A 27,293-nucleotide genomic window follows, 5' to 3' on the forward strand; every position below is an offset into this window, starting at 1 on the left:
AAAGTATACGGTTACATTCTGGTGTTTATAAGACAAAAACAGTAATCGTATGGTAACAAACTGTAATCCAATATACGACAACATACCGTATATTACGGTAGGGCACTGTAAATAAAACAGTAAGTTACTAGCGTCGACTGACAGTAAATGGCAGTTAATTCACAGTACAATTGGTTCAAGTTTATGGTAACATACAGTAATCCGTTTTACGGTAACATAGTGTAAAAGCCATTTATGGTATTATACTGTAAAAAAAAGGCTAAATTCCTGGCGTCCTTGCTGCCAGTAAAATACCGTTAATTTACGGTGACATTTTTAGAGTGTACTGGCTCCCCAGTTAAATAGTTTGCTTGTGTCTTAAACTATATGTTGATTGACAGGACGTCAACTAATACTTCACAAACACACATAAAAGGGACTAGAGACCGCCTGATGCCGGGAGGCCTTTTATCAGCTCCACCACCAGGGCTTTAATGTGACATTTAGTGGTCACTGGCCCTTTCGTTACCTCCAGTAAAGGCCAGGATTGTGTGCGCCCCCCCCCCCCCAACCCTTTATCTCCCAGGTGTTTTAGCCCCCTCTCCTTGGTAGAAACACAGGAGCACACTTGGGATATTACCTTCAGCACTAATCTGTTTACTAGGTGAGAGGGAAAAGCATCTTTAACTTTTTGCTCATTAGACCATTGACAAAAGGAAGGGAACGCTGAGGGATTTCATGACATTTGGAAAGTGTTCAGTTTGAGGCAAGTCGCACACAGTGATGTCTCTATCTGCTGGTAGGGGTGCAGGATGAGAGGGTTGGGGGGGTGATGGAGGCATCAACGTGCATTGATAAATAACTGAGAGCAGTGTAAGCCGCGCATTCATCGAGGACCTTCACTGGTGCTGCTGAAGCCTGGAGGCTCAGTTGGGATTCAGCAGGAGCAGCGGCGGCAGACAGGAAAGGGGGGGAAAAAAATATTTAAGAGGGTAGGAGGAGGGAAAAAAATAGAAGAGGAGGAATTGCTCGCCAGATTGCAGCCGTTACTTATTCATTACTTATCTATTTATTAATTCTCGAACAACAAAACTGCCATGGAGGATTTGTTTTACGCATGACAACTTCGAGTAACACCTCCATCTCTTTTATTCTCACTTCAACTGAACATCAGTAAATGTCGCGGATGCGTCGTGGGCACCGGACCTACCCAGGGGTGTAGCCGCGGTGTTTCTGGTGCGTCGTTTTGCGCTGGCGGAGACCGTGAGAGCGCTCTGCTGTGTATGAGAGAGAGAGAGGTGGGGGTGGTGGAGGATCAGCCGCAGTGGCCGACTAGTCAGAAGGATGCTGGAGGGCAATGCCTACAGAAAGAGAGGATGAGATGTGTCCAAAGGCGCTTGAGCTGCTTTCCGACCTGTGCTCCAAGGGGGAGGTGCAGGACGACCACTGCCTGGATTACATCTACTACTTCAGGGACCTGGCCAGACCGCGCTACACGGACTCAGGTCGGACTCCTTCATCTTCTCCATGACAGTAAAATGTAGATCCGGAGTATTAGTAACCCGCGGCCGTCCTCATTAAAACGCATATACAATATGCGCTTTAATATTCAAAATCGAGCTCATCACGAGCACGGAAATACATTTGAATATTTTTACACACTTTTATCTAAAGCAGCGCAGCTTGACTTAATCTTAAAAAAAAAGATATATAAAATTGAATCCTTTGTACGCAATTGCCTCGTGCACGAAATGCGAGAAGAGCGCGAACTTGTTGCTTGCATCCATTAGCACCCAGCAGCAGTATGTAACAAAGCATCTCCGTGCCATAAATACAAGTGTGTGTGTGTGTGTGTGTGTGTGTGTGTTGGTTCTGTTTCCAAATTCACCACAGCATCCATACATCCGCCTCTTCGCGCAGATGAACTGAGTGTTGGTCTGGTTTCACTTTCACTGAGGCGATAAGAATAGCCCCACCCGATATTCTCCCACAGCTGCCAGCACCTTACAAACTTGGCTCTTGGAAAAAAACGATTAAAACCAGTTCATTGACTACACAAATCCATAAGAAAACTGTAGGAATATTACAGGCATAAACACAAATACCAAGAAATTGGGTTATTTAATTTACTAAAACCACCATAGACGCAGTATGTTCAGTAGAGTGTGATATGTGTGTTATTTGCATGGCTATGTGCACAGCAGAGCTTGCAGGCTGTTTGATCATCTTTCCTGAGTGTACGGTCTAAAGTGTACGTACAGAAGGCACAATTGTTGTTAATTTCTATGTGTGTGTTTGTGTGTGAGCAAGCAAGTGTTTTTTCATCTATGTTAATGTTTTTCTCCCCCTTAATAGCAGCAATGGCTGGGCTGCTGATATTTAAACATGTAACAATCCATCATTAAACATGTATGATGAAGAGGAAGTTCAAGCTACCAGAGTGGTTCCCATGAGGAGCCATGACCCACTTCCTCTTGTATTAGACTGCTCTAAATGCACACGTACGCACGCACGCACACACAAAACACACACACACACACACACACATGCACACACACACTGATCCACAACAAACAACTATCCCTCTTAGTCGAAGAGGTTAGGAACGGGAGCTCTTTCGGAAGATTTGGGAGCTTTTCTGAAAAACTTTCAAAAAGGCGCCCATCCAAACAAGTGGTTTCAGGCCGGCAGAAAGAGCCACGGGAGGAATCTTAATTATCAATCTTTCGCCGACAAACATATAATGAGTCCTCATACATTGTGTAATTTGTTATCCGCCACATATATTCAAAATAGTTCTTGGTCATCTAAAAGGTTCTCAATACGAAATTCACAGCCTATCTGCAGAGCTGATAGCACTAACGATGTAATCCTGGAAATGTTGCAAACTAAGGAGAAATTTGAGTGCAGGGACTTCATTTGTGGTTTTCAAAACCACTTGTTTCATCTCTATTCCTCCTTGTTTACATTATGTTTGGGAGGTAAATTCATGTGTTATTGGCTTCTGTATTACATTGTATATACATTGTCTTTTCGTATTGAAAACCTTTTTTTTTCGATGTGATTTGCTAAAAAGATGTGTACTTTGTCTCATAGAGGAGCTTGATGTTACATTACATTACATTACATGTCATTTAGCAGACGCTCTTATTCAAAGTGACTTACAATAAGTGCATTCAACCATAGTGATACAAACTCAGAATAACAAGAAACAAGAAAGTGCTCCCCAAACACACTGGTTTTGTACTGGCAGTTGGAAGAATGACCAAACAAGACTTTGTCAGTTCTTGTCTAACGGTTCTGCCCCCGTGGTCCACAATTCTCTTCACGGAGAACGTCATTTGAATTAACTTCTCTGACTCAAGTGCTGTTGAGACTTTCGGCCTCTCGTCGAGTCTCTCCCATCTGTTTACTGTATATCTCACTGAAGGAACATGGTCTGTTTGGCCAAGTAGTTCAATTCAATTGTCTAACTCTTCCCAAAATCACAAATCACAAACTTACAATGCATGCAATTAATTGCTGTGTTTTTCCAGACTTTTGAACAAGTGACGTATAGGCTAGAAAAGCCGTGCAGGTTTAAAATTGAAGTGCTTCATCACATGTAATGAATCTCAGTTATGTTTACGTTACAAGTCCATTTTCAACAGTGTCTTGCTCTTAAAAAAATCTCCCTTGAAAACTTAATACGAATCACATTTCCTTGAATGAAGCTGCTGCACAGTAACAAAAACCTTTTAGTTGCCCTTGTTAGTAAGGGGTAAACCAGTAAGGCATCATGTCCTTACAAGTGTTTTAGTGCTGGGCTGTAGGAGAAACAGAGTAAAAGGGTGGTGTCTCTTCACTGAAAACTTCATCATGAATCTTTATGCATCAACACATTCTCCACATTTTGTTTTCTGGTTAGTACCACGTGCAGTGTGGCTGGTGGAAAATGTTTTAGATAGGGCAATCAAATCAATTTCAACTAACGTCTCAGGATGAACTTCAATATTATTTTGCCAGCCTAAAAGGCAATTACGTAAAATATAATATATCCAATAATAATCAGTAATATATATGTACTGTGTATATGTCAATCGTCTCGTCTGCTTGAATGCCGATAAAATCAGTGCTCTTAACTTCCTCCAGAATGTCTTCCGTCTGCCGATACCAGCCTTGACAAGAATGCGCAAGCTCGGGAAAAAACAAAAATAATGTTGCCCCAGGCTGAGTCTGTTTAAGAACGCTGATTGGCTGAATTGTATGTCAAACATTTTTTTTATTTAAATCAGCAACTGACTAAAGTGCTTTTTAGAATCTTGAGCTCGCCCGTAGCGCAGCTCAAACACACATAAAGACAGGACGTGCGTATGTCATGCAAGGATGTGCAGAAAAAGCATGGATTTTACAATTACTGGGTACATTCCATTTTTCAAAAACAAATATTAACATAATTTTAAATCTTTTGTTTTTGGACGCTCAAAGCTGCCACTGACAACGTGGTACAGAACAAACCCCTCAGAACAAAAATGTACTTGAGTGTGCAGCCTGCTCCTCAGTGGAACTCCGTGAAGGCAACAGCTTTGGGTTCTGGATTGGTGATGCAATTGTAAGGCCTTTTCTCTTGACCTAATTTATAGCCTCATCCCGCTTACCTTTGAAGCACACAGACTGAGAGAATACATTCAGTGTTTTAAATACTGCATGTATGCATTAAATATTTATGTTTTCATATATGCTAAACACCTCTTTGTTTGTGTCTGGAGGTCAGAACCAGGGTGGTAATCAGGAAGGCGAACAAATCCGAAAAGGAGCAGGCAGAGAATCTGGGGTCGAAAGGCAGGCAGGGTCAAAACAGAGGTAAATCGGGGTAACTTGGAAAACGCTGCAAAACACACGAGACAATCTGGCACGGAACAAACGAATGTGACAGGCTTAAATAGTGAGTGGCTGATGAGGGGATGTGCTTCAGGTGAGTGCAAGGAGAACCAGGTGAGGGTCATGAGCTGATGATGTGGGAGGATCTGAAATTACAGGGGAGTTAGATAACATGCAGTGAAGATGAAAGTAAACTATGATGTGGTCTATTGTGTGACAGAACTCCCGGATCTGGGTGTGCTTTGTGGAAGTCCTTGATCAGGGAGGAAGCCAATATGTGGCGCGAGGGAACTGGCGAGCGGGGTCTGGGAAAACAGAGCAGAGGTGAATCGCGTCTTTAATTCACCAAATGGCCTTGCTGCTGCAGATGTCCACTGAAATGTCATGTGGGTGGAGGTGAGAGCTGTGAGCGGGGCAGCCACAGAACTGTAGTTGCGGATGAACCGCCGATAGATATTTGCAAAGCCCAAAAAACGCTGCAGTTCCTTGCGTTTGGAGGGTTGAGGCCAGTCCGCCACTGCTCTGGTCTTTGCAGGGTCCATCTGAACACTGCCAGCATTAACTATGAAGCCCAGAAAGGATACCTCCGAGGTGTGGAACATGCACTTTTCGGCTTTTACGAAGAGGTGGTTCTCTAGAAGTCTATTGAGGACTTGCTGTACATGTATCACGTGCTCCTGTGTCGACTTGGAAAAAATCAAAATGTCATCCAGATAGACTAAAACAAACATTAAGCAGATCCCGAAGATCATTCACTAGCCCCTGAAAAACAGCAGGGGCATTGGTGAGCCCAAATGGCATGACCAGATACACATAATGTCCACTGGGAGTATTGAAGGCAGTCTTCCACTGATCCCGCTCCCTAATCCTGACCAAATGGTACGCAGGGATTTGTCCTTATTACTCACGAAAAAGAACCCAGCCCCTGCCGGGCATGATGACGGTCTAATCAGTCCAGCAGCCAAGGAGTCGTTAATATAAGTCTCCATCGTCCTTGACCTTGGAGCAGACAGGGAAAATAGTCGGCCACGGGGAGGCGATGTGCCCGGAACGAGGTCTATTGCACAATCGTACGGGCGGTGAGGTGGTAGAGAGGTGGCCAGAGCCTTGTTGAACACCTCCCTCAGGTCATGATAGTCCTTAGGAACGCTGGTGAGATCTGGATTCTCAGGAGACACGGACAGACTACGAGATGCAAGAGGTTTTAGACAAACTGCGTGACAATGAGGGCTCCACCCTAAAATAGTTCCAGTAGCCCAGTCAATATGAGGATTATGTCTCCTAAACCATGGAAATCCCAGTATGACCGGTTGATGAGGTGCATAAAGTATGTGAAAGGTGAGTGTTTCGCTGTGGTTACCTGCCATCTCTATGCGCAGGGGAGTGGTTTGATGAGTAACCCTGCAGTGTAGACGACCATCCAATGCCGTGGCCTGGATGGGTCTGTCCAGGGTTACCTGCCCAATCCCCATCTTTGCGGCCAGATCCCTGTCAAGAAGGTTAGAATCTGCAGCAGAATCAATGAGAACAGCAACAGTGTGGCTCCTCCCCTGAAAAAACATCTGCGCATGGATTAGAGGTCGAGAGGGCATTTCAAAGTTCACGTTCAGGCTCACCAGCGCCCTCTCGTTGACTGGTGAGCCATGTCTTTTACTAGACAAGAGTTCACGTAATGGCCACCTTGGCCGCAGTACATGCATCGGTTCTCCTGCAGGCGGTGATGTCGTTCGGCCGGAGAGAGACGTGCCCGTCCCAGTTGCATTGCCTGTGGCCCGTTGACAGCCTAATAGGGTCCAACAGCCGTCGGAGCGCCTAGAGCAGTGGTTCTTAACCTGGGTTCGATCGAACCCCAGGGGTTCGGTGAGTCAGTCTCAGGGGTTCGCGGAGGTCAAGACACACACCCGACTCATATGATTCGTGATTACACGCCCCGCTTGGACATCATTGGCTGCAGGAGATTACGCAACATCGCTTGGCCTATCGGTGCTGCAGGGAATTTGGCGCGCTCAGTAGTCAAATTGTGACTGTCGTGATGGTACGTCGTGTGATTTCTTTCTTAATATTTTAATCCCTTCATACTAACTATGTCAAGCAAAAAAAGAAAGTGGTCGGACGAATATGTACAATATGGATTCACATGTATAACGGAACGTGATGGGAGTCAGCGTCCTAACTGCATGATTTGCAATGCCAAGTTGAGCAATTCTAGTCTAGCACCGGCAAAACTAAGAGAACACTTCCTTAAGCTGCATGGAGATGGACAATATAAGAACACAACGCTCGCTGAATTCAAGGTGAAGAGAGCCAGATTCGATGAAAAGGCTACTCTGCCTGTTCTCGGCTTTGTACCCATCAACAAACCGATCCTGTTTGTTGATGGGTGATCGGTGCCGTGGTGCTTCTGAAGCTGCGGAAATGCCCCTCTCCCTTCTCCGCTCACGCAGACGACGTCAATCCGAATGGCGAGAGCGACCAACTCCTCTAAATCAACAAGAAGATCCCCGGCCACCAGTTCGTCCTTTATGCGGCCCGATAACCCGTGGTAGAACGTGTCGAGAAAAGAGGCGTGGTTCCAGTCACTTAGCTGCCATGGTGCGGAATTCAATTGAATAGTCGGATACAGATCGCCCTCCCTGCTGCAGTTCAAACAGTCCTTGGGCCGCCTCCCTCCCGGGTGTGGCGTGATCAAAGACTTTCCGCATCGCGGCGGAGAACAGCTGGACTGAGGCGCAGGTAGGAGATTGCTTTGCCCATTCGGCGGTGCCCTAATCCCTTGCTTTCCCCGTGAGCAAGGAAACAATGTACGCTACCCGGGACCTCTCGGTTGGGAAAGTGGATGGCTGGAGCTCGAAGGCGAGAGAGCACTGTACCAGGAACGGCCGACAGGAACCAGGAGCCCCAGAACAACGTTCTGGAGGGCGGAACAACGAGAGGTACCGGGGTGGGAGCAGGAGTGATGTCCGGATTATGCGTCGCCGCCGAAAAACTCCGCAGGTGGTCGCGGAGAGACTCCATGCTGCTGTCATGGCAGGCAGCCATCGCCTGCATGGCCTCTGCCATAAAGTGAAGTTGCTGCTCGGGGTCGGAGCGCCTGGCTCGGTACACGCTGGGTCGGCTGGGTCCATGTTGGCCAGATTGACCAGATTGTACTGTCACGGTTGCTGGTACCGGTGCACGACGGGACCCAAAAGCACAACTCCAAGAGACATCTGACCACCAAGACCAAGATGGGAACTAGTAGGTTTTAATCAATGGGGCAGACAAGGTCAAAACCGGGAGATCCGTCAGAGGGTAAACATGTCCGAGAGGGGCAGGCAGGGAATCCGTAGACGGGAACAGGCAGAGGGCCTGCCTCGAAAGGCAGGCAGGGTGAAAACAGAGGTAAATCGGGGTAACTTGGAAAACGCTGAAAAACACACGAGACAATCTGGCAGGGAGCAAACGAATGTGACGGGCTTAAATAGTGAGTGGCTGATGAGGGGATGTGCTTCAGGTGAGGGCAAGGAGAACCAGGTGAGGATAATGAGCTAATTATGTGGGAGGATCTGAAATGACAGGGGAGTTAGATAATATGCAGTGAAGATTAAATTTAACATGCAGTGAAGATGAAAATAAACTATAATGTGGTCTATTGTGTGACAACTGTACACTAGAATATTTTAATAAATGTATATAGTTTTTATTTGCAGACAACATGATTTTGAAAGGACTTACGCCAAGATTTTCTGATATTGAACGTATTTGATTTTATGAGGTGCGTGTTGATAGTTATCAGCTGACAATCGTAATCACATATGTCTGATGGCTTGTCTTAATTAGATCTGATCATGTCAGGGCCCCCATACATAGTGCATTTACAGTCATTATAATTATATGCAAAAGTATCATTTGAAAACAAAACATTCCACAGAATAAAGGTTGTGTCTATAGAAAAGAGTGTCTATAGAAACAATGATGTCCCACGGAAAGATAAAACGCAGAACTGCATTCATTTCCTGGTCTAGATGATGAGGGATTGATTAAATGATTTGGTAAATAGGTTAGGTTTCATTAAACCCTTGATTGCCTTTTTAGCAACAGTTGCCAGGCAACATGACATTATTGGATATTTGGGTTAGACATCTTTGAGCCCTTGGGGATATTCTTGAATCAGCTCAATGAAGTTAATGGCTCTCGTCTCTCTTGTCTTAATCTGAAATCCAACACACAACTACTTTCTGTAGTAGTGTGAAAGTTGTTTCCAGGACATTATCCCCATGCTTCCGCTCAGAAACCACCGCCCTTTCACCTCAGCTTTTGTCTTATATTGACCCGCTGCTGACTTGCCTGTTGCCTATTATTGAACTGCACTAAGTGCTACGCTCCCTGGAGGACGGCCTATTGTACATCAAAGAGTTTGATGAGATGGCTCCAGCCCGAGGCCTTCTCTCTGACTGTAGCAGCCTGTGGAGCATAATCACAGGCCTCCATTACTAAACCTGCTCTTAATGCTTCTCTGAACCTTAACTTTACATCATTTTTGGATAATAAAATGTATACTTTCCAGGGACGTGGTGTCAATATGGTTGACAATGTGTGTGTTTTTTTGTTGTTTAAATGATGCAAGTGATGGTTCATTTTTAACCAAGTGGCAATGTTTTTACCAGTCTAACTTGACAAAGCTAAGAAATTAATGGGTTAACCAATGTAATGGCCTGTGTTATTTAAATTTGGACCACAGTGGAACAATTACTGACCTACAGTTCCCTCCCCACAGCATGTTAATACAAATCAGTGAAACTTAAAAGGATCTGTCACCTCTCGCTTGCGGAGCATTGGCTAGTCTAAAAATGTGGTATTTACACAAGTGCAGTAGTTGAGGGTCCTTTTACATACAGGTGTGGTACAGTAAACAGGAATATACATAATTGTGAGTATCTTGTGTGTCTCTGATTTGTGTCTGCCCTCCTCAGGGACTCCACAGTGAGTGTTATGTGCCTATAATGAACCTACCTCAGAGACACAGTTCCCTCTTGGTCTATATCCAGTCAGCACTACTAATGCTCACAGCCACAGAGAGAAAAATTAAACCAAACATAAAGTTGTTCACATATCGTTATATAGTTAAGTATTGTTGTTCATTTTATTTAGCCTTATCAACGAATCTCAATCGGATGCATTAATTATTCCATACTACAACCAGCAATGTTGTCGTGCTTATAATGTATGAATAAAACTGTCTTAAACGACTTCTGGGAGCTGTGCAGTTCAAATTGTTGAACGGAGTTGGAAGTAAAACGTCTTTGTGAGAGCAAAACAGGTGGAATACGCTTCCTTAAAATGCAATCTTAAACTCACAAGCTGTCTTCTGATACGGATTTCACTTTTAAGGAACTTAAAAGCTGCTTGTGAACTGGCAACTGGAGAAACAACCTGCCCACAGAGAACTGCTATTGCTTCTCTGTAAAGAAAGAGAGAGATGGTTTAGAGGTCTTTCTGGAGTTTAATCGAGTTTATTTCTTTAGATCAGTTGGCTTTTGAGCATGTCAGTGGTGCGTGGGAAGGCAGGACTCAAATGCAGAGTTCGATTAACAAATGAAGACTTTAATAGTCAAAAAGCAAAAGGCCAACGGGCAAAAACACACACAGGAACTAGGGGGCAAAAAGGCAGGCAGAAACGAGAGGCAGGCAGGACGATTGACAATGACGCGACAAGTGACAGGAGACACACACAGCTTAAATGCACTAGGAAGGTGGAGGTGATTGGACACAGGTGGAAACAATCAGACAATTACAGACGATGACAGGACAAGGCAGGAAGTGAAGTTACCCAGGGAGACAAGAAGCAGAAAACTACAAAAAAGAGACTGGAAATAAAACCACACCGTGAAAGGGCATCCTATTTGCATACTTCATTTGCCACGAGCATAGCCACATCCACGTCTCCTTCCTCGGTCAAGACAACACATCGGCAGGATTGCATCATGCTGGTTCTAACCTTTCTAAGTTGGCATGTTTTAAATTGATCGCAATGATGCATTTAGTCCTCCCTCACATCTTTTAACCCCTTGTAAGTTGCAGTGTTCCACATTCCCTTGCAACATCTTTGTAATTGGTTTAATATAATGTTATATCATTGTAGCAAGATCTTGAGCTGGTAATGTGTCCTAGTGAAAAAGGACATAGTGAATTATAGTACACAATGAAAGAGGCTGAGTTGGGAGGGAGACAAAAACGCCCTACAAAAATAGGTTCGGACAGTTTAGATTTAACCACAGGTGCACATACCACCAGTATGCTTTGGATATTTAGGATGAATTCAATTTATGGATCTATAAAGTTACCCGACAGGAGCCGCTCTATAATTTAGCTCCAGCTGAATGTCTATGACGGTGCCTTCCGATTCGGCTGTGTGAGAAGAAAGGCAATCTGTTGGTAGGTTGCTGAGGGTTAAACACTTTGAATACAGAATAAGATTGCACAGATGGATGCATGCACGCTCAATAGGTTAATGAATAAATCCTCATTCCTGCTTGGGAACTCTCTTGGCCCCCGACAGGAGACAAATGTGATGGTGGATATGCATGTGTTAGCGTCATTGCATGTCACACTAACCATGACATTATCTTGATCATGATCTTATGGAAAGGCGTATCGTTGTTTTTGAGCCGTTTCCGTAGTCGGATGCCCTCTCGCAGTTTTGAACGTTTAGGTTAAAGTTAACAAAACTGATTATTTTGCAACAAAACTATTCAGTTAAAAAGGTTGGTATTTGAATAAGGACCTTTGTTGCGTACAGGAAGTTACTCATGTGAGCAAAATTGTCTACATAAATAAGTCTACGATGTAAAAAAAGCCTAACTAGAAGATGCAGAAGGACTTAAGAAATGGCCGTGTTGGTTGCACCAGGCTTAAATATCGCAAATGGTAAATGTGCAGAACTGGCAGGAACCTTCAAGTTTCATAGTTAGGTGCAGCTCTGCCTCTTTTCTGCTCCTTTCGTCAGGATAGTCAAATAATATTCCACCCTAGAGCGTGTTGTTGATTCATACAACCACTCATCAAAGAGAGATTCAGTCCAAATCAAGACAAGCAGCCATCTGTGCGTCTGTTCGCTTTGGGGTTATAGGCTTGATTCGCATCAGAGGCAACCAACGCCTCTGCCAAGGCTCCTATCAGGAAAAATATATTTGCTGTGTGGGACAATGATATCTCCCACTGACGATGATGCTTCCTGGCACTGAGACTCCTTGTTGTTCAAAACCTTTAGATATGTTTTTTTTATCACGTAACTGGACAAAACAATCTGCCTTATCGACGATAAATTGGCAACCTTGTTCTCATACCGAAACTTCCCTCAACCTGTTATTGTAGTACAGTTGGCCTTTTCATTCTTGCACGGAACATAACAGTGGTTTACCGTTACGACGCCGGAACAAGTACCACTCATTCCTAGATCTTCCCTCAGCTATAGCCAACTACTTTTATTAACTACTATTTAATTAATTTTTTAGAAAAAACACTCTCCCAGGCATTCTTAAGCTGTAGGAAGACTGTGTAAAATAATCTTAAGGGCAGAAATTACTAATAGATATCACCATGACACTTCCCCCAGTTGATGAATGAATTAAAATAATTAATAATTGTGTTACAAATTATGTTTTCGTTTATTTTATTTGAATTTTGCACTAAACAAAAGCAGCTTCAATATATATATATAATATTTATTGAATTGTTTTGCATGGATGTGCAACTAGGAAATACCTTTGGTACAGATTTCTTAATAACCCCACTATTTTAATGTTTTTCAGTAAAAATTAGAACAATGCTGTAGAAGATATCATTCCCATTCATGTGACTAAAAAAAACTTTACTACACTAAGTATCACTGCTGGATATGTTTTCTAAAACATCCATGTACAAGTACAAGAGCGCCTTTTCTGAATCATGTTTATAACCGACGTGTTCTTTGTTCCAAAAGGACCCACTAATACAATTTAGGACGTGATTGTAGTGTCCTCTTGACCACTTACCCTATGATATAAGCCCCTCTAATGCTTCAGAGAGTATTGCACCAGATATTGCATCAGATATTCCTTCATAGATAAACTCAAGTAACCCCACCACACTAATCGGATCTCACTAACTAAACGTTTCCTTTTTTTAAATTATAATTGTCAACTTCCTTTTGCTTATTGATTATTGAAGCTCTTGAATCCAATTATGTGCTGCCAGCTGTATAGGGTTTAGCCGCACCTTGATTACATCCTGCAAAAAGAGTTGAAAAGAGAGACCTCATGTGGCTTTAGAAAAGGGTCTCACAATTGGACTTGAATGAGCTGACTGTTTTTTTTACTTATTCTAAAAGCCAAACTTATAAAAAAAGTAGCCACAGTGTTGTTAACATATCTGTTTTGTATCTGTGTTCACCTTTGTGAAAAACATTTTTGGAGGACTAGCTTTTGGAGAGGTGCCCGTAGGGACTGGCTGTCACTGTCGCTGTCACTGCCATAGACTGCAGATAAGAAGTGGACGTTGTCCTTGTGACATCACCCTTTGGTTTGTTGATTACAGTTTTGAACCCAAAAGTTGGCAGTTTTGGCTGTCCCCTTGAATTATAGCCGTGGCCATGTTGTTTTTTGCACCAAATGAACGTAGGGTGACGCTGTAGAGGCAGCAACCTGTCAGTTAGCTTGCCCTGAAGCATACTCTGCTTAATGGTCAATATTACTCTAAATGGACCATAATTTACTCTGTTGCAATATGCAATATGTTTGCAATGTTTCCTCTGGGAATTAATCAAGGGAGAGGCAGTCTTCTCACACGCTTCCATAACATCTGACTGGATAGCAGAGAGTATGTACATTTAAAGATACTTCTGCAGAGCTGCCAACTTTTAAAAAAAGGACCCCCACCACACGTTCCATCAAACAAAAAAGTGCAACAAATAGAGTGCTTAAAGTGCTTAACACATGACAAAAATAACTAAAATGAGGTATCAGATGCAGCTGGTTACTCATTTTCTATTGGGGAGGTTGATTGATCACTGTATCATATATATTAAATACCATGACTTTAATCACTAATGATGTCACCTATCTTACGATATGTAGCCTCATTGATCACTATATTATATACATGATATACTACGAGGTTAAACACTATTGATGTAGCGGAACAGATGAGGTTCAGGTACATTTAAATTTCTAGTTATGTTTGTGCATTCAAATGGACGAGGACCACCACACTGATTATCGGCCTCTTGACGTGAAGTGTTGTTTGAGTAACAAGAAGACAAATGGTAGGTGTGTGTGTGGAATGTGTTACTATCCAATAAATAATTAGCTGTATATATCAATATATTATTGTTGCTATATCATACATCCTCTTTACTTTATGACACCTTTATGAAGATAATGCTAAGTGATGTAATACAACAGCCCTTTGTATGTTTTTCTTCCATCCAATATGAATAAAAATTAGATATACACCAATCTAATCCAGTCAAATTCAGCAGCACCACAAACTACAGCTGCTCCTCTTCATCTTCTTTAGAAAGATGTTCGACTGTACAACAACTGACAACTGATCTGATCCATTGAGATATTTTGCCTAATTATTTTTATGTCTGATATACATACCATTTTTTTATTTTAAATGAAAACGAAACAAGCTTGATAGTAAAATACATAACAGTCAAGAACTGTATTAAAATGTCTTAGAAAGACCAGCTGATGCGGTGACGTCATCAAGTCAGCTGCTGTTGACTGTCCAATTGCGGAAATGACCGTTCTCTGTTCGTTCCCCCGTACCCGTGAGTCAGGACTCCCGAGTCTATTCTCCCGAGAACGCCGGCGTCTTAGGTATTGAGAAAGGGCCTATGTCTATGCAGCGAATAGGGCTACAGATGCGCCCCTTAGCGCCATCCCACGTCGGGGAGTTTGAAATAGAACGGACGCGTCTGAGACCAAAATCAGATTCTTCTTTTTTGGCGTAAGTGGGTGTGAAAACATGCAAAAGCTTGTGTGATACGGCGAAACCATGAGAGTTGGCAGTTCTGCTTCTGGTTGGTGCCTTTCCTGCTTGTAAATTGTGGAGCTAGCTTGATATAGTTAGCTAGAGGGTCTGCGTTTTTGGGTTGGACAGTTCTATTGAAAATGTGTATATTCTATCAAAAATGAATAAAGAAGTGATGTCATTGTAAATGAATGCAAGGGAGGCTTCGTTGTTAGCTGCGTTGGTTTTAATGCATCACCGAGTGGATGTGGATAAGTGAGTGGTAAGTCTCTTCGCGGATGATGCTCACATCCGCCCCTGTGTCAATTTTGAAGTCAACTGGTGTAGAACCCACCAGCAACTCGACAGCCCATTGCTCTGGTGACCCGTCTGCTTTACTCACAGCCCCATGAAAGTATGATTGCTGCTGCTCTGTTTGCTCTGTCACCTCGATAGACAATGCCATGATATATATCAGGGCAAGCGAAATATTACCACAATGTATGATTGAATGAATAACCTGAAACAAAACGGTTTTGAAGCCCTTTTCAATCCTTTGTTATAACATTTTATCACATTTAAAATATAGTGAAATACATAAGAGCAATCTGTCGAGTGTCTTAAGTAAGTTTTAGAGTAGAAGCATGTAATAAAGAAGACAGGGTGAGACATGATTATTTTTGGTGTTTAATGGTTTGGATTTGAGCATGTGCAGTTTATGTTGTGTTTACAACACACTGGGTCTCATAAATCAAATCAATACCCAAAATGTTATAGTCTTTCCCTCTCATTTAATGTTCTGAGTAAACACCCTCTGTCTCCCCTGGGGACCCAGGGTTGTCTGTGACAGTGTTTGAGTGGTTTTCCCTGGCAAAGCAGTGCTTTCTGTTCATTGAGCCCACCTTCCTCTCTCTTCCATCTCTAGATGTATCGGTGAGCCTGTTGTCCCTGCTGGTGACCACCTGTGGTCTGGCTCTTTTCAGCGTCTCTCTCTTTGTCTCATGGAAGCTATGCTGGGTGCCACTGAGTGGCCGCTTCCTACCAGATCTCCTAAAGGGAGTGCACTTCCTGGGAGGAGACCAACAGCCCGTCCTCACAGAGGTAAGGAGGGTGATGTTGACATCCAAAAATGAAAATATTGATATGTCCAGCAATATTTGGTTAGTCATATGACTCATTTGTATTTTCTTTGTGCAACCAGTGTTGATATAAAATATGCAGTCTCCATCTATGTAGTGTTGTTTTCAAAAATGAAGAAACGCCGGACGGACAGAGGTCATCGCTGATCAAAAGGTTAAATCAAATGTATTTAATAAAAGAGATGGCGTTGCGGTAAAAAGAACATCTCAGCTGAGGAGCCACTGGTCTCAGCAACCAACAGGCCCCAGGTCAGTCCTTTTGACCATCCCTAGTGCCCGTCTGTCGCCTCCACCAGTGAACTCGAGAGCAATGGTTCCTACAGGTATTTATAACAATGCTTAAAGGTGTGAAAGTCAGTGTCCATACCTCTGGGAGTGGTCTTCTGGTGAGTTCAATGTAACTCGGATTTCGAATGGCCCATAGTCAATATCAGTTGTTGTTCAATTATTACATGTATGCATTCCAGTTGATTACATTACATCAAATACAATCATAACTGCACATTGGTATTGTTCTATTACAGTTGCAGAATTACAGTGGTTTTACAATATTGTCATTACTTTATTGATTACACAGTTTCAGAATCATGGCTGTATTCTGGTGTACACTATATGCATTTTTATTAATTTTATGAACCGGATCGTCAATTTGTTTCTAATATCCTACAGTAGCCACCCATATGTTTCTGAAGAGCAGTTATTAAGCTCTGCATCCTTTTACTCACGACTTACTTGTGGCAAATACAAAAATGGGAAAAGTTGACAGCAGACAGCTAGCATCTAGCGGCCTAACACAGCACCCAATTACCTTTTTAGGAGTTTTGAATTTTAAAATGCTGTGGATGTTTGGATATTGACTGGATTTTGAAGCAACCTCAAGTGACCATATTGTGAAGATGCGGTTTCATGGATCTCCACATTGGCTTCATTATTCAGCGAGGTTCCCACTCGGGGTCATTGGTTTACGTTACGTTTTTTTCTCTCCAAATTGGCCGCCATCCCAAACATCCAATTCATATGGTTTCCACACAGCTCCCTCGTGATCGTCCATCTAGTGAATTCGTAAAGAAAGTCAGCAGAAGACAGCACCAAACCAAGAAAAACAATAGGCGTCTTGAGGGATTGGCCTACTAGCCAACATCAGAGAGGCTGTCCCTGTTCTTATTAAGCTAAGATATATTTTATTGTAGGGCTGTGCGGTATGGCCAAAAATACATTTCTCACGGTATTGAGATTTTGACGGTATCCTGGTATATGACGGTATAGCTTTATCAAGTAAACACATTAAGTCATTGACCCCAAAAAGCACCGCCGCCTGCTACCCGAAATGCAGTTCGTCGCAATAAGGGACACCACGGCTGACGGGGGGTGGCGGTGTGGACGTTACGTCGGCACTTTTGTGCATCCGCTTTCGCTTCAGAGCTGGACGCTTCTCGATGACGTGTATAAATAAATTCTGCTGCCTGCCGAAGGGCAATGTTAGTTGTTATGGCGTAACACCGGTATGAACGGTATGTGAGAAATCCATAATGTACGGAAATCTTATGCCCTAATTTATTGTACTGTAATGTTACAGAAGAAGAAACTAAGCCACTGTCTACTCTTTTAATAAAACTATTTCATTAGGTATAATATTTGGCTTACACAAGGAGGGGACGCTGCATTTTTTTGAACATAAGCTTTATTCAACTTGTTTCCGTTTACATGTAGCCATCACCATAATGTAAGCCATCACCGCAGTTCCACCATTGAACTCCAAATGTGTGTCAATAGCCTGATGGCTTAAAAAATGGTAATGTTTGCGTATTTGCATTACTGTAACTGTTACACAAGCTGCTGTCCGTCATACACGTGGACGGGGACGAACGAGAGTACAGCGAGGATGGCTGTGTAAAGGAGCCTTCGGGACCCCTCATAGCTGTGGCTGTCCCAGAGTCGGGCCTAAAGATAAGCCACACGTCGCCTGACATCCCCCTGGAGATCCAGACCAAGGTTGAGAAAAGCCAGGTCCACACTCTGGCACGAGACAGGGTCCAGAGACAGATTACTGAGCCTACTTCGTCCGTACGGTAAGTACGCTTGTAATTCAAGAAAACAGTCAAATACTTGAGACTACAATACTATAATATATTACAACAATAATTCCAGAAAGAAAATGAGAAAATGTAATTAGTCATTATTAGCATAATATTTCAATTTACAGTTGGAATATTAATTTACAGATAATACTTTTATTTTTACTGTTTGTACATCATTTTAAGAAACAGAAAAACTACTGGAAAAAGTTATTTTCCGTAAAATCAGAATCTCATTTTATAGTGTTTGGGTTCAGAGATACCTTATCACAAAGTTGAGAGCATGCAATAGACCAGGTTCAAAGTAACACAGTGACTTAGGTGTGGCCTTACAGCAACACAGACTCAACGACAAAGAGACGACCAGAATCGTTTGAAGGTTTTTACATGTCCGTTATCAAACTTTGTTTCAGACACAACTCCATCCGACGTCAGATTAACTTGTCCAATCCGGACTTCAACCCTGCTCAGTTCCAACGCCAAGACTCACTCTCTGGTTTGGGCCGAATCAAACCAGAGCTCTACAAGCAGCGATCTGTGGACGCAGAAGATGGCTGTTGTCCCGACGGCTGTGGGCGTCTCCTCTTTGTCCTGAAGTTTGACTTTGACCTAGAACAGCTGATTGTGAAGATCCACAAGGCGCATGACCTTCCCGCCAAGGACTTCACAGGAACCTCCGATCCTTACGTCAAGATCTACCTGCTGCCCGACCGCAAAACCAAGCACCAGACCAAGGTGCACCGCAAGACACTCAATCCGGTGTTCAATGAGGTGTTTCTCTTTCCTGTGGCGTACGCCGAGCTGTCAAGCCGCAAGCTACACTTCAGCGTCTATGACTTCGACAGGTTCTCTCGTCATGACTTAATTGGCCAAGTGGTGGTGGACAACTTCTTGGATCTTGCCGACTTTCCACGGGAGACTAAACTGTGCCGGGATGTACAATATGTGACCTCGGTGAGAAAGCACCTTTGTCCATTTCTTAAAATTCCACTACTTTGTGTCTCCCTCCTCTGTCTGACTGATGCTACAGTTCTGCGTGAAGCTTTACATTTGTTTAGAGTGATTACCACAGCGGGTTGCTAACAGGAAGCAATTGAGTAGAATGTAGCAACATGTTGAATACACGACCAGCAGTATGCATGCCAGCATAAATTCCATGCACTTTCATGAGTTTTGCCAGAATCTGCCCACCAATGGCAAAAAACAATGTAACAACAGGTGCGAGAGTTATATATCAATGAACTTGAATCTCCTTTCCCCTTCAAGTGAAACTAATCTGTAGTTTCAGGAGGCAGAAACATAGAAATATACTTAGACACAGTTAATGTTAAATGAAAGCAGTAGGAAACAATCGGGGATAGTGACCTGGATCTACGCTGACATAAGACTGGGGTTGGTTTGGCAGAGATACAGCGACACTGTCTATATTACATTATCCGCTTAAATCGAGAGTGTTGGTACACTGAGTAACACAGTTAGGAAGTTAGGGCCTTCTGCAAGGGAATTCCATATGGTTTGTCAGTGTTATAGAAACAAGATGGCAGTCTTGTGTGTCTCAGTTTGAGATGAACACTTGTTTTCCGGTCCATGGGCAAACAGTGTTAGAACACGGTAACTTTGCTCAAAACATAAAAAAACATTTCACTTTTCTCGTGACTCATCGACTGTCTGTCTGATGATGATGATAATTTAAGCTCTTGGGGCAACTACCGTTTTTGGAGTCGCTAGCAGATATATGAATAACTGTCAACAGATATCAAAGCCGAATTATGTGAAGTTAAGCAGTTGTTTATTTGTGTGTTGTTATTTCATGCTAATAATGTAAATACTGTCTTCTTATGAATTTGGTGTTCAGCCCAGAAAACACTGATTTCCTGACTGCAATCATTGCACATTAAAATGGGTGGGGTGGTGTGACTCGATTCCCCGATGATTCCTTCCACTCTCGTCGGTACTTGGAAACATTTATTACCATAATATGCCAAACATACAAGGAATTTGTCTTGGCGGTTGGTGCGCGACAGTAGACAATGTGACAATAGACAAGACAGCAGTGCACAAGTAATAAAATAAAGTAAAATGAAATGCTAATGTAATGGGTTAGTAAATAAGGCTATCGGTTAGTATAAAACAAGGGAATAAAGTTAAAAATTTTAAATATTAAAAAAGTTAAAAAAGAAATATTAAGCACAAAGTGCACTAACGAACAAGTAACAAAGTGACGAGTGACGACAAAGTGATGAATTACAGTTAAAGTGGCATGTGCAGTGTGAAGGAGAGTGACCGGTGGAATGTTATAGTCAGTCAGTGGTGGACCGGGCTCTGTTGATGAGCCCGACTGCCGACGGGAAGAAACTGTTCGTGTGGTGGGAGGTCTTAGTCCTGATGGACCTCAGCCTCCTGCCAGATGGAAGGGGCACAAACAGTTTTTGTCCGGGGTGAGAGGAGTCGGCTACGATCTTTTTAGCTCGCTGTAGACTCAAGTATACAAAAATGTAATATTGTAAAATGATTTAACTTTGTTTTGGTGGACAATTGAATTGTCCATCTAGCAGCTATAGTTTTCCAGGTTATAACATTTTTTCTGTCAATGTCTTGTTAATTTACAGACATAAGTGATAGGTTACCTTTATGATTCTGTGAGTTTGGTGTTTGGTAACACCTTGTAACTCAAAGTGAGCAATGAAGCAGCATCAGAAAAAACTCTCCAGACTTGCTGCTCACTCCTCCCCTCATTATGAACCATCCAGTAATCCATTTGACTCTATGTATAGTCAATCAGCTGACCACTTGGATGCATCATTTCCTGAGATGTTAACATATGTATATTGGAAAAAATGCCAATGGTGCGTTTCCTCTTTTGTCTCTGAAATGGAGGACATGTCTTTTTAATGATTTTAGTTGTGTTGAGAGACATCCCAGCTTGTTTGCTTCATGGATTAAATATGCTTCAGGACATCATGCTTTAGGCAAAATTAATTTGCCTGGTTTCTCCTCAACAGTAGATTTTTGGGAGACAAAGACATTGAGGACCTCAGAGACGTAATTCGCTGCTCCTGCAGGGCCAGTCGATACTATTGACTGCAGTCTCGTTGGCCTCTAATTCAGGCCCTTGATAAATAGGGTCAGTTGACAGTATATACCTTCTACTGTATGTGGGTTTGTGTGTGTGTGTGTGTGTGTGTGTGTGTGTGTGTGTGTGTGTGTGTGTGTGTGTGTGTGTGTGTGTGGTTAATTCTGTAAAGGAGGCTCCCATTTCCCAACAGTGACAAACGGTACCAAATAACACGCACTGTCCTCCCATGTGCCTTTTGGGACCATGGGAGAAATCTGATTCTGTTGATGCGTATGGTCAACAGAGTAGAGCAGACAGGCAGCTGAATTCTGGATGTATAGTAGCTTGTTGATGATTTTGGTGGATGTGCCGAAGAGGATGCTGTGGCACCAGTCCAGTCAAGAGTAGGCTTGGGTACCGAAAACCAGTGCCAATATGTACTGGTTTTGGTATGGAAACCTAATCAATGCAACTCATGTGTGAGTTCAACACAGATTTTAAAGTATGTGTTCAACCAATCAGCTTGTAGATCTTTCTGACAGAACCAGTCAGATGCAACAATATGCAAATATTTTGTGTTTGGTCATTAAAATGTATCTGATTATCAATACGCCTATGCAATCCTTGCAGTCTGTGTTCACTAGTGTTGTAAAAGCTAAGCCAACGCTTTAAGCCACTGAGGCATTTTGTCCGGAAAACCTAATTGATGCGCCGCTGTTGTACCATGAAGGATGAATGAGAGTCCTGTAGCCTTTGTGTTACGTTGAAAACATTAATTTGCCAACTTACTCCTGTCACACATTTAACATACAGTACATCCACCCAGAGCGTAACATGACACTACCCAGCGTGCGGTCAAAAACTCTTTTTCATATCCCGACTGGAAACACCTGCCGAGCCCCAAAAGGTTCCTACCCTATATAGGCAGACCCGCCCATCAATCAGATCCTGACACTCATCATAATGGCTCTTACAAGTGTTTTAACCATTTTAACCAACCAAAAAAACGGTGTTTTGGTGGATTTTAGGGAGACCATAAATCAGTTTTGGGCCCTGAGGCGCCGTCAATGGTGTTGATGTGCACATTAGGTGTGCTAAAATTGATTAAACAGTCTGACCTGTCATAAGTAGGAAGAGCACAGGTTTTACTTACTACACTAACGATGGCTCTGTTTTTTTAAAGGGGGCAATACCAGCACAATGAAATCAAAACCAGGTAACGGATTTCAGCCATCATTAATTTGGTTCCTCACCCCCCACGTCTTATTGTCTCCTGTTTTAAGGATTCATTGTTCCCCCTACTTCTTGAAAACACACAAGGGGTCCTGGCTTGAAAAACTGGACTTGGCACTGAGAAAACACTGATCCGATGAACAGCTTTACCTTATATTTATTCAGCCAATAACATAAAGTAATGGATGCCTATTCATGAGCTAGCGCTTCTTGCAACACGTAAATTATTCTTTAAAATGTATTTTGAAAGCTGCAGAATACCAGGTTTCATGTGTGTCAATTGCATGTACTCGACTACAAATCAGCTACCAGTTTTGTGTGTATCTGTTAAACCAGCGATTCCCAAAGTGTGGGCCGTGGCTGCAGGTGGGCCGCGAGAGGTCATTTACAATAAATAAATAAAGTTTTTGAATTTTGAATTTTTAAAAGTGTGAAATTAATATAAAAATATTTATGATGCGGCACATTAGTTATATGAAACATTAGTTGATGAAGCACAAACAATTTAAACAGACACATTAATAAAACAATAAGGATCTCACTCGAAACGGCTGCTCTTGTCCGCCTGTCGTTGTTCAACAAATGGGGCGCCCTCTTGTAGTATTAAAGTAAATATACCGCATTTTCCGCACTCCAAGGCACACTTAAAAGGCTTTAATTTTCTCAAAAAACGACAGTGCCTTATAATCCGGAGCGCCTTATATATATATGGATCATTTGGTTAATCGGTTGATCCATACTGGTTGTACACGGCGCTCAAGGCGCTCTGCCAAACATGCCAAAGCTCGGTCTATGACGGCGAAATGCTGAGCGAACAAATACCTCGAGACAAATTTTTGCTCGCGCGAGACAGACTTTTGCTCGCGGATGTTTGATTTTGGTTAAATTCTTATGGTCATTTAATCATTATGTTTTGATCAGAGTTGTGATTAGGTTTGGGTGGGCTGCGAAAGATTTTCAGATTTCAAATTGGGCATTCTAGAGTTTGGGAACCGCTGTGTTAAACAATTCTTTACTGAGAGTTATGAAGGATATGTAACCTGATTCTGCCAGAGAATATTCATCTATGCAGCTCAAAGTACAGCCTTGGCAGTGATTTATTTACTTCCGCCGTGTTCACCCAGGCAGATACTGTATAATGTGCTGATTGGCCCTCATGTAACGGGATCTTCAATGGTTAAGTGAGCTGAACAAACTGCATTTTGGGGGCAAGTACAACATGTTGATTATCAGTTCCTTCCAATGTTAAAATTCAATAAAATACCAAAAAATACAGTTTATGAATATGAGACAAAATGATTTCCTGCAATAGATGTCACAATTCACCAGTAGATCTTACACACGTGTTCTGGTCCTGCCCCAAACTGACAAATCACTGGGATACAATATTCAAAGTCCTATCAGAGGCCCTTAATCTAAATATTGTACCCAATGCCTGGATGTGCATCATTTGGATTCAGGGGAAGATCAAACTTTAACATAAATGAATGAACACAAAAACTTAATTGCTTTCTCAATCCTCTTGGCACAAAGGAGAATCCTATTCGACAGGAAGTCACCTTGCCTTCCCAAGTTCTTCATTAAAGGACCTGGTGTTCTTCTTAGAATTGACGAAAAACGTTGTTCTCACCGCACGGACACTAATTTTATTTAATCTTGTCTCTGTTGTTTCTTTCTCCCTTCCCCAAAATGATGACCATGTATTCTACAGTGTAGAATAAAAGGTGATGATATACCTCTAGACATTGTATTACTAAGTGACTGACGTTTTAACAGGAGCCTTCGATTAATTGCTGCTCTCATGCTGTAGGAGTGCAGAATAAACATGGCAAGGGAACTTATACAGCTACTGTAAAGGTTAGTGTATGCTGGCGTTTCATCGAATCAATATTAAATCAAGAGCATTGATTCAGTGATGAATACACAATACTATTGAATTCAGAGCAGGCAAATTGTTTTGTACATTTACTGTAAAAATAATGGAATACAAAGACACTGTAGTGATGTCATCAGGGATATCTCAGCTTGGTCTTGGAGACATTTTAAACATAACGTAACTAACTAGTATAGATTCATTACATTACATGTCATTTAGCTGAAGCTTTTATCCAAAGCTACTTACAATAAGATTCATCCATATCTTTCAAAAGGAGGATCCAGTTTTTTTTGGTTACAAATTACAATATGCAAATCTTCCGTTAAACATAAAACACTTAGTTGAGAATAAAAAATGGAGAAAGAGCAAAGAGGGTTTGAGTTACACTGAGCCTGCGATCATCGAAGACACAGCGAGAGGGAGGCTTGTAGAGGCAGCCTCACTGCCCCTGAGGGAGAGTCGGTGCTAGTATCATATATGGAGAAAATGGACTGGGCACACTCTCTCTGTGCATTATTGGAGCGCTTACGAGCACCTTTCTAATTCCATTGGTCGAGCACAAGTGCCCATAATCCTGACCGCAGACTTGATTTGAGTGCTCAGGGGAGTAGCAGAAGCTAGTGTGCTGCATGAGCGTGTGTGATGGGAGGAGGATATCACATCATGTGCTAAAGGGTTTGTTGCCACTTTGTGGAAGAGCCTGCTGGTGTGCGTTTGTAGGTTTTTATGAGTTCCTGTGTTTGTGTCAGAAATTCATATGCCTGTTTCACCTTAGAGAAAGCCCAAGCCGGGAGGTAACAATGATGATGCGGTGTAAGGGGTGGATTAGGCCTCAGTAAATTGTGTGATGATCCTGGACAACGCTGCTTCCGTGTGTATGTGTGTGTATGCGTGTTTGTTTCAGTGCTTGCAGGCGTGTCAACGCTGACATCCGTGATGAATCAACCCATTTTGTGATATTGAATTTTCAGCGATTTTCAGTCGAAGACCCTGAACAAAAGCATCCTAAAGCGTGTGTGCGTGTGTATGCGTGTGGGGCTTCCCTTACAACGTTATCCAATTAATCTTAATCAGCATCAGAGCAAATATTGATGTCTAAGCGATACAATCATTTCTCTAAAAGCTGAATTGACCCTTTACTGGGCAGTCTATATAATAATGGCCCAGTAGGAAATCACTAACATCCTGTGTATTCAGCACTGATTGCACAGAATACTTTAAGACATCAAATAGTTGCATAAACCTTGTAGTGATTGAGTAAGCAAAACTGAGGACATATCTGTGTCCCATATCCCATATCACAAGCACTATTTTTCAGTGTCCCATGTTCCCAAGGTATGCCAGTATTCCATAATTCCAATGACCTATGATTCTTAAATTTCCCAAGATCCTACGTTCCCATTACCCTATGTTGTCAGGGTCCAAATATTCTAAGCTCTTATGTTCCAAAGATCCTATAATTGCAAGATCCTATCCTAGATTCTAGGATCCTAGATCCTATGTTCAACTTGGTTGTGTATTTCCAAGGTATTATTTGCCAAGTGTCCAACTATTCTCATTTTCCCAAGAGCCCAATTCAACATCATACTAAGTTCCTTTTTATGAGCAACATGTAAGAGAATATAGCTTAGGAACGTCTTAGCAGGTTTCTCAAAAACATACTTACCGTATTTTCCTCACTATAAGGCGCACTTAAAAGCCTTTAATTTTCTCAAAAAACGACAGTGGGCCTTATAATCTGGAGCGCCTTATATATGGATCAACGATGCAGAGATGCTGAGCGGGCGATCAAGCACGTGAGATATGGAGCTTGTTTCAGGGCGCGTCGGAGAAACAAAGCTGTCGTTCTTGCCGAGCACTTCATGAGATTAATGAGCGAGAGACAGTGCCCTTTTCTTTACAGTAGCTCAACCATCTTAACGGGGAAAATAAGTTATTCTAAAAGGGGCCCTTGGCAGGCGGCGTGGCTGGAGAGTAGCCAAAGATTTAAGGCGTGGATGGCGGCGGGAGTGGACGCACCTCGCAGCATCGATCGGACCCTGAAAGCACCGTTTCCACCTCCCCACATCCCCCCCATCCACCCGGCCCGACGGCAAACGTTTGACTGCAGTATCTTATGCGGGAGCTTTATGTCAGCCCAATGTGTGGGACAACGCGTAAAACTAGTGATTGGAGTTTCCCCTGTAAAAAGCTGTGTTTGGGCTTTGTCTCATCGATTCACCACTCGTTCTCACACCATCACACGTTATTTTCAGATGTGTTAATTGGGAACAGAGCTTGGCATGTGCGTGACTGGGTAAACTGTGAAAGCAGGGATATTCTCACACAAAGAGAGGAGAATTTCATCCTGATGGCAGACAGCACAACTTTATTCAAATACTGATTAAAGAGATTTAACAAATAATCAAAACCAGCGTGCATATCTTTTAAACAATCAGGTCACTCCATTTCTTCGATAGAAAAACATGCTGATTAACAATGAGTCAAGCTGTTGCGGCATGTTTCAGATGTGATTAATAAGGATTTCATGTTGTTTTTTCCCACTGGAGCTGTCACATGGATGATCCATTTCTGAGGTGCAAATACTTGTGTAAAATATTATAATGTGCCTTCTGTCGATTCTACCAATTGATGTTTGGGGACCTTTACTTTATCCTCGCTGAACCTGAACCTACTTTGATTTAATTGACTCTCCCGAAGTGTTTTTTCTCAAGCTTAACCCAATGTCTTAACAGTATTTCCTTACTTGCAAGCTCAGTAGTTCCATTTTTTGGTATCAGCTGTCATTTTTAGACAGAAGGGAAGGGAAAAAAATGATTTTTTTTCAGCTTGAAATTGAAGTTAACGAGGGTTGCAGGGCACAGGTCATGTTGGTCTCTGGTCTCTTGTTGTTCCTCCTGTATCGCTCTTTTCTGTGTTTTCATGTAGCAACAGAGTTACTTCTTGTTGTGAGCTGTACCCAGCATGCAGTTTGGCGGCGTCATTTTTATAAATGTACAATTATTATTGTTTATGTGTCACAAGCTGTTGTGACACATCATTGCTCGATATCGTGCTATCGAGCAATGATTTTGCAAGGGAGTTCATTATTTGTTTGTATC

General features: G+C 42.4%; 1 protein-coding gene across 2 annotated transcripts in view; it reads left to right on the plus strand.

Annotated features, from left to right (window-relative positions):
• The first annotated feature begins 1,172 nt into the window (after positions 1–1,172).
• Positions 1,173–27,293, plus strand: part of LOC120812677 (synaptotagmin-9-like) — a 31,659-nt gene continuing 5,538 nt past the window's right edge. For both annotated transcript variants that reach the window (XM_040168837.2, XM_040168836.2), the window contains exons 1-4: positions 1,173–1,484; positions 15,740–15,915; positions 17,787–18,022; positions 18,442–18,982. In XM_040168837.2, coding sequence (XP_040024771.1) covers positions 1,337–1,484; positions 15,740–15,915; positions 17,787–18,022; positions 18,442–18,982 — 1,101 coding nt within the window. In that variant the 5' untranslated portion in view covers positions 1,173–1,336. The remainder of the gene's footprint in view (positions 1,485–15,739; positions 15,916–17,786; positions 18,023–18,441; positions 18,983–27,293) is intronic.

Source organism: Gasterosteus aculeatus, chromosome Y (assembly GCF_964276395.1).
Source record: "Gasterosteus aculeatus chromosome Y, fGasAcu3.hap1.1, whole genome shotgun sequence".
NCBI lineage: Eukaryota > Metazoa > Chordata > Actinopteri > Perciformes > Gasterosteidae > Gasterosteus > Gasterosteus aculeatus.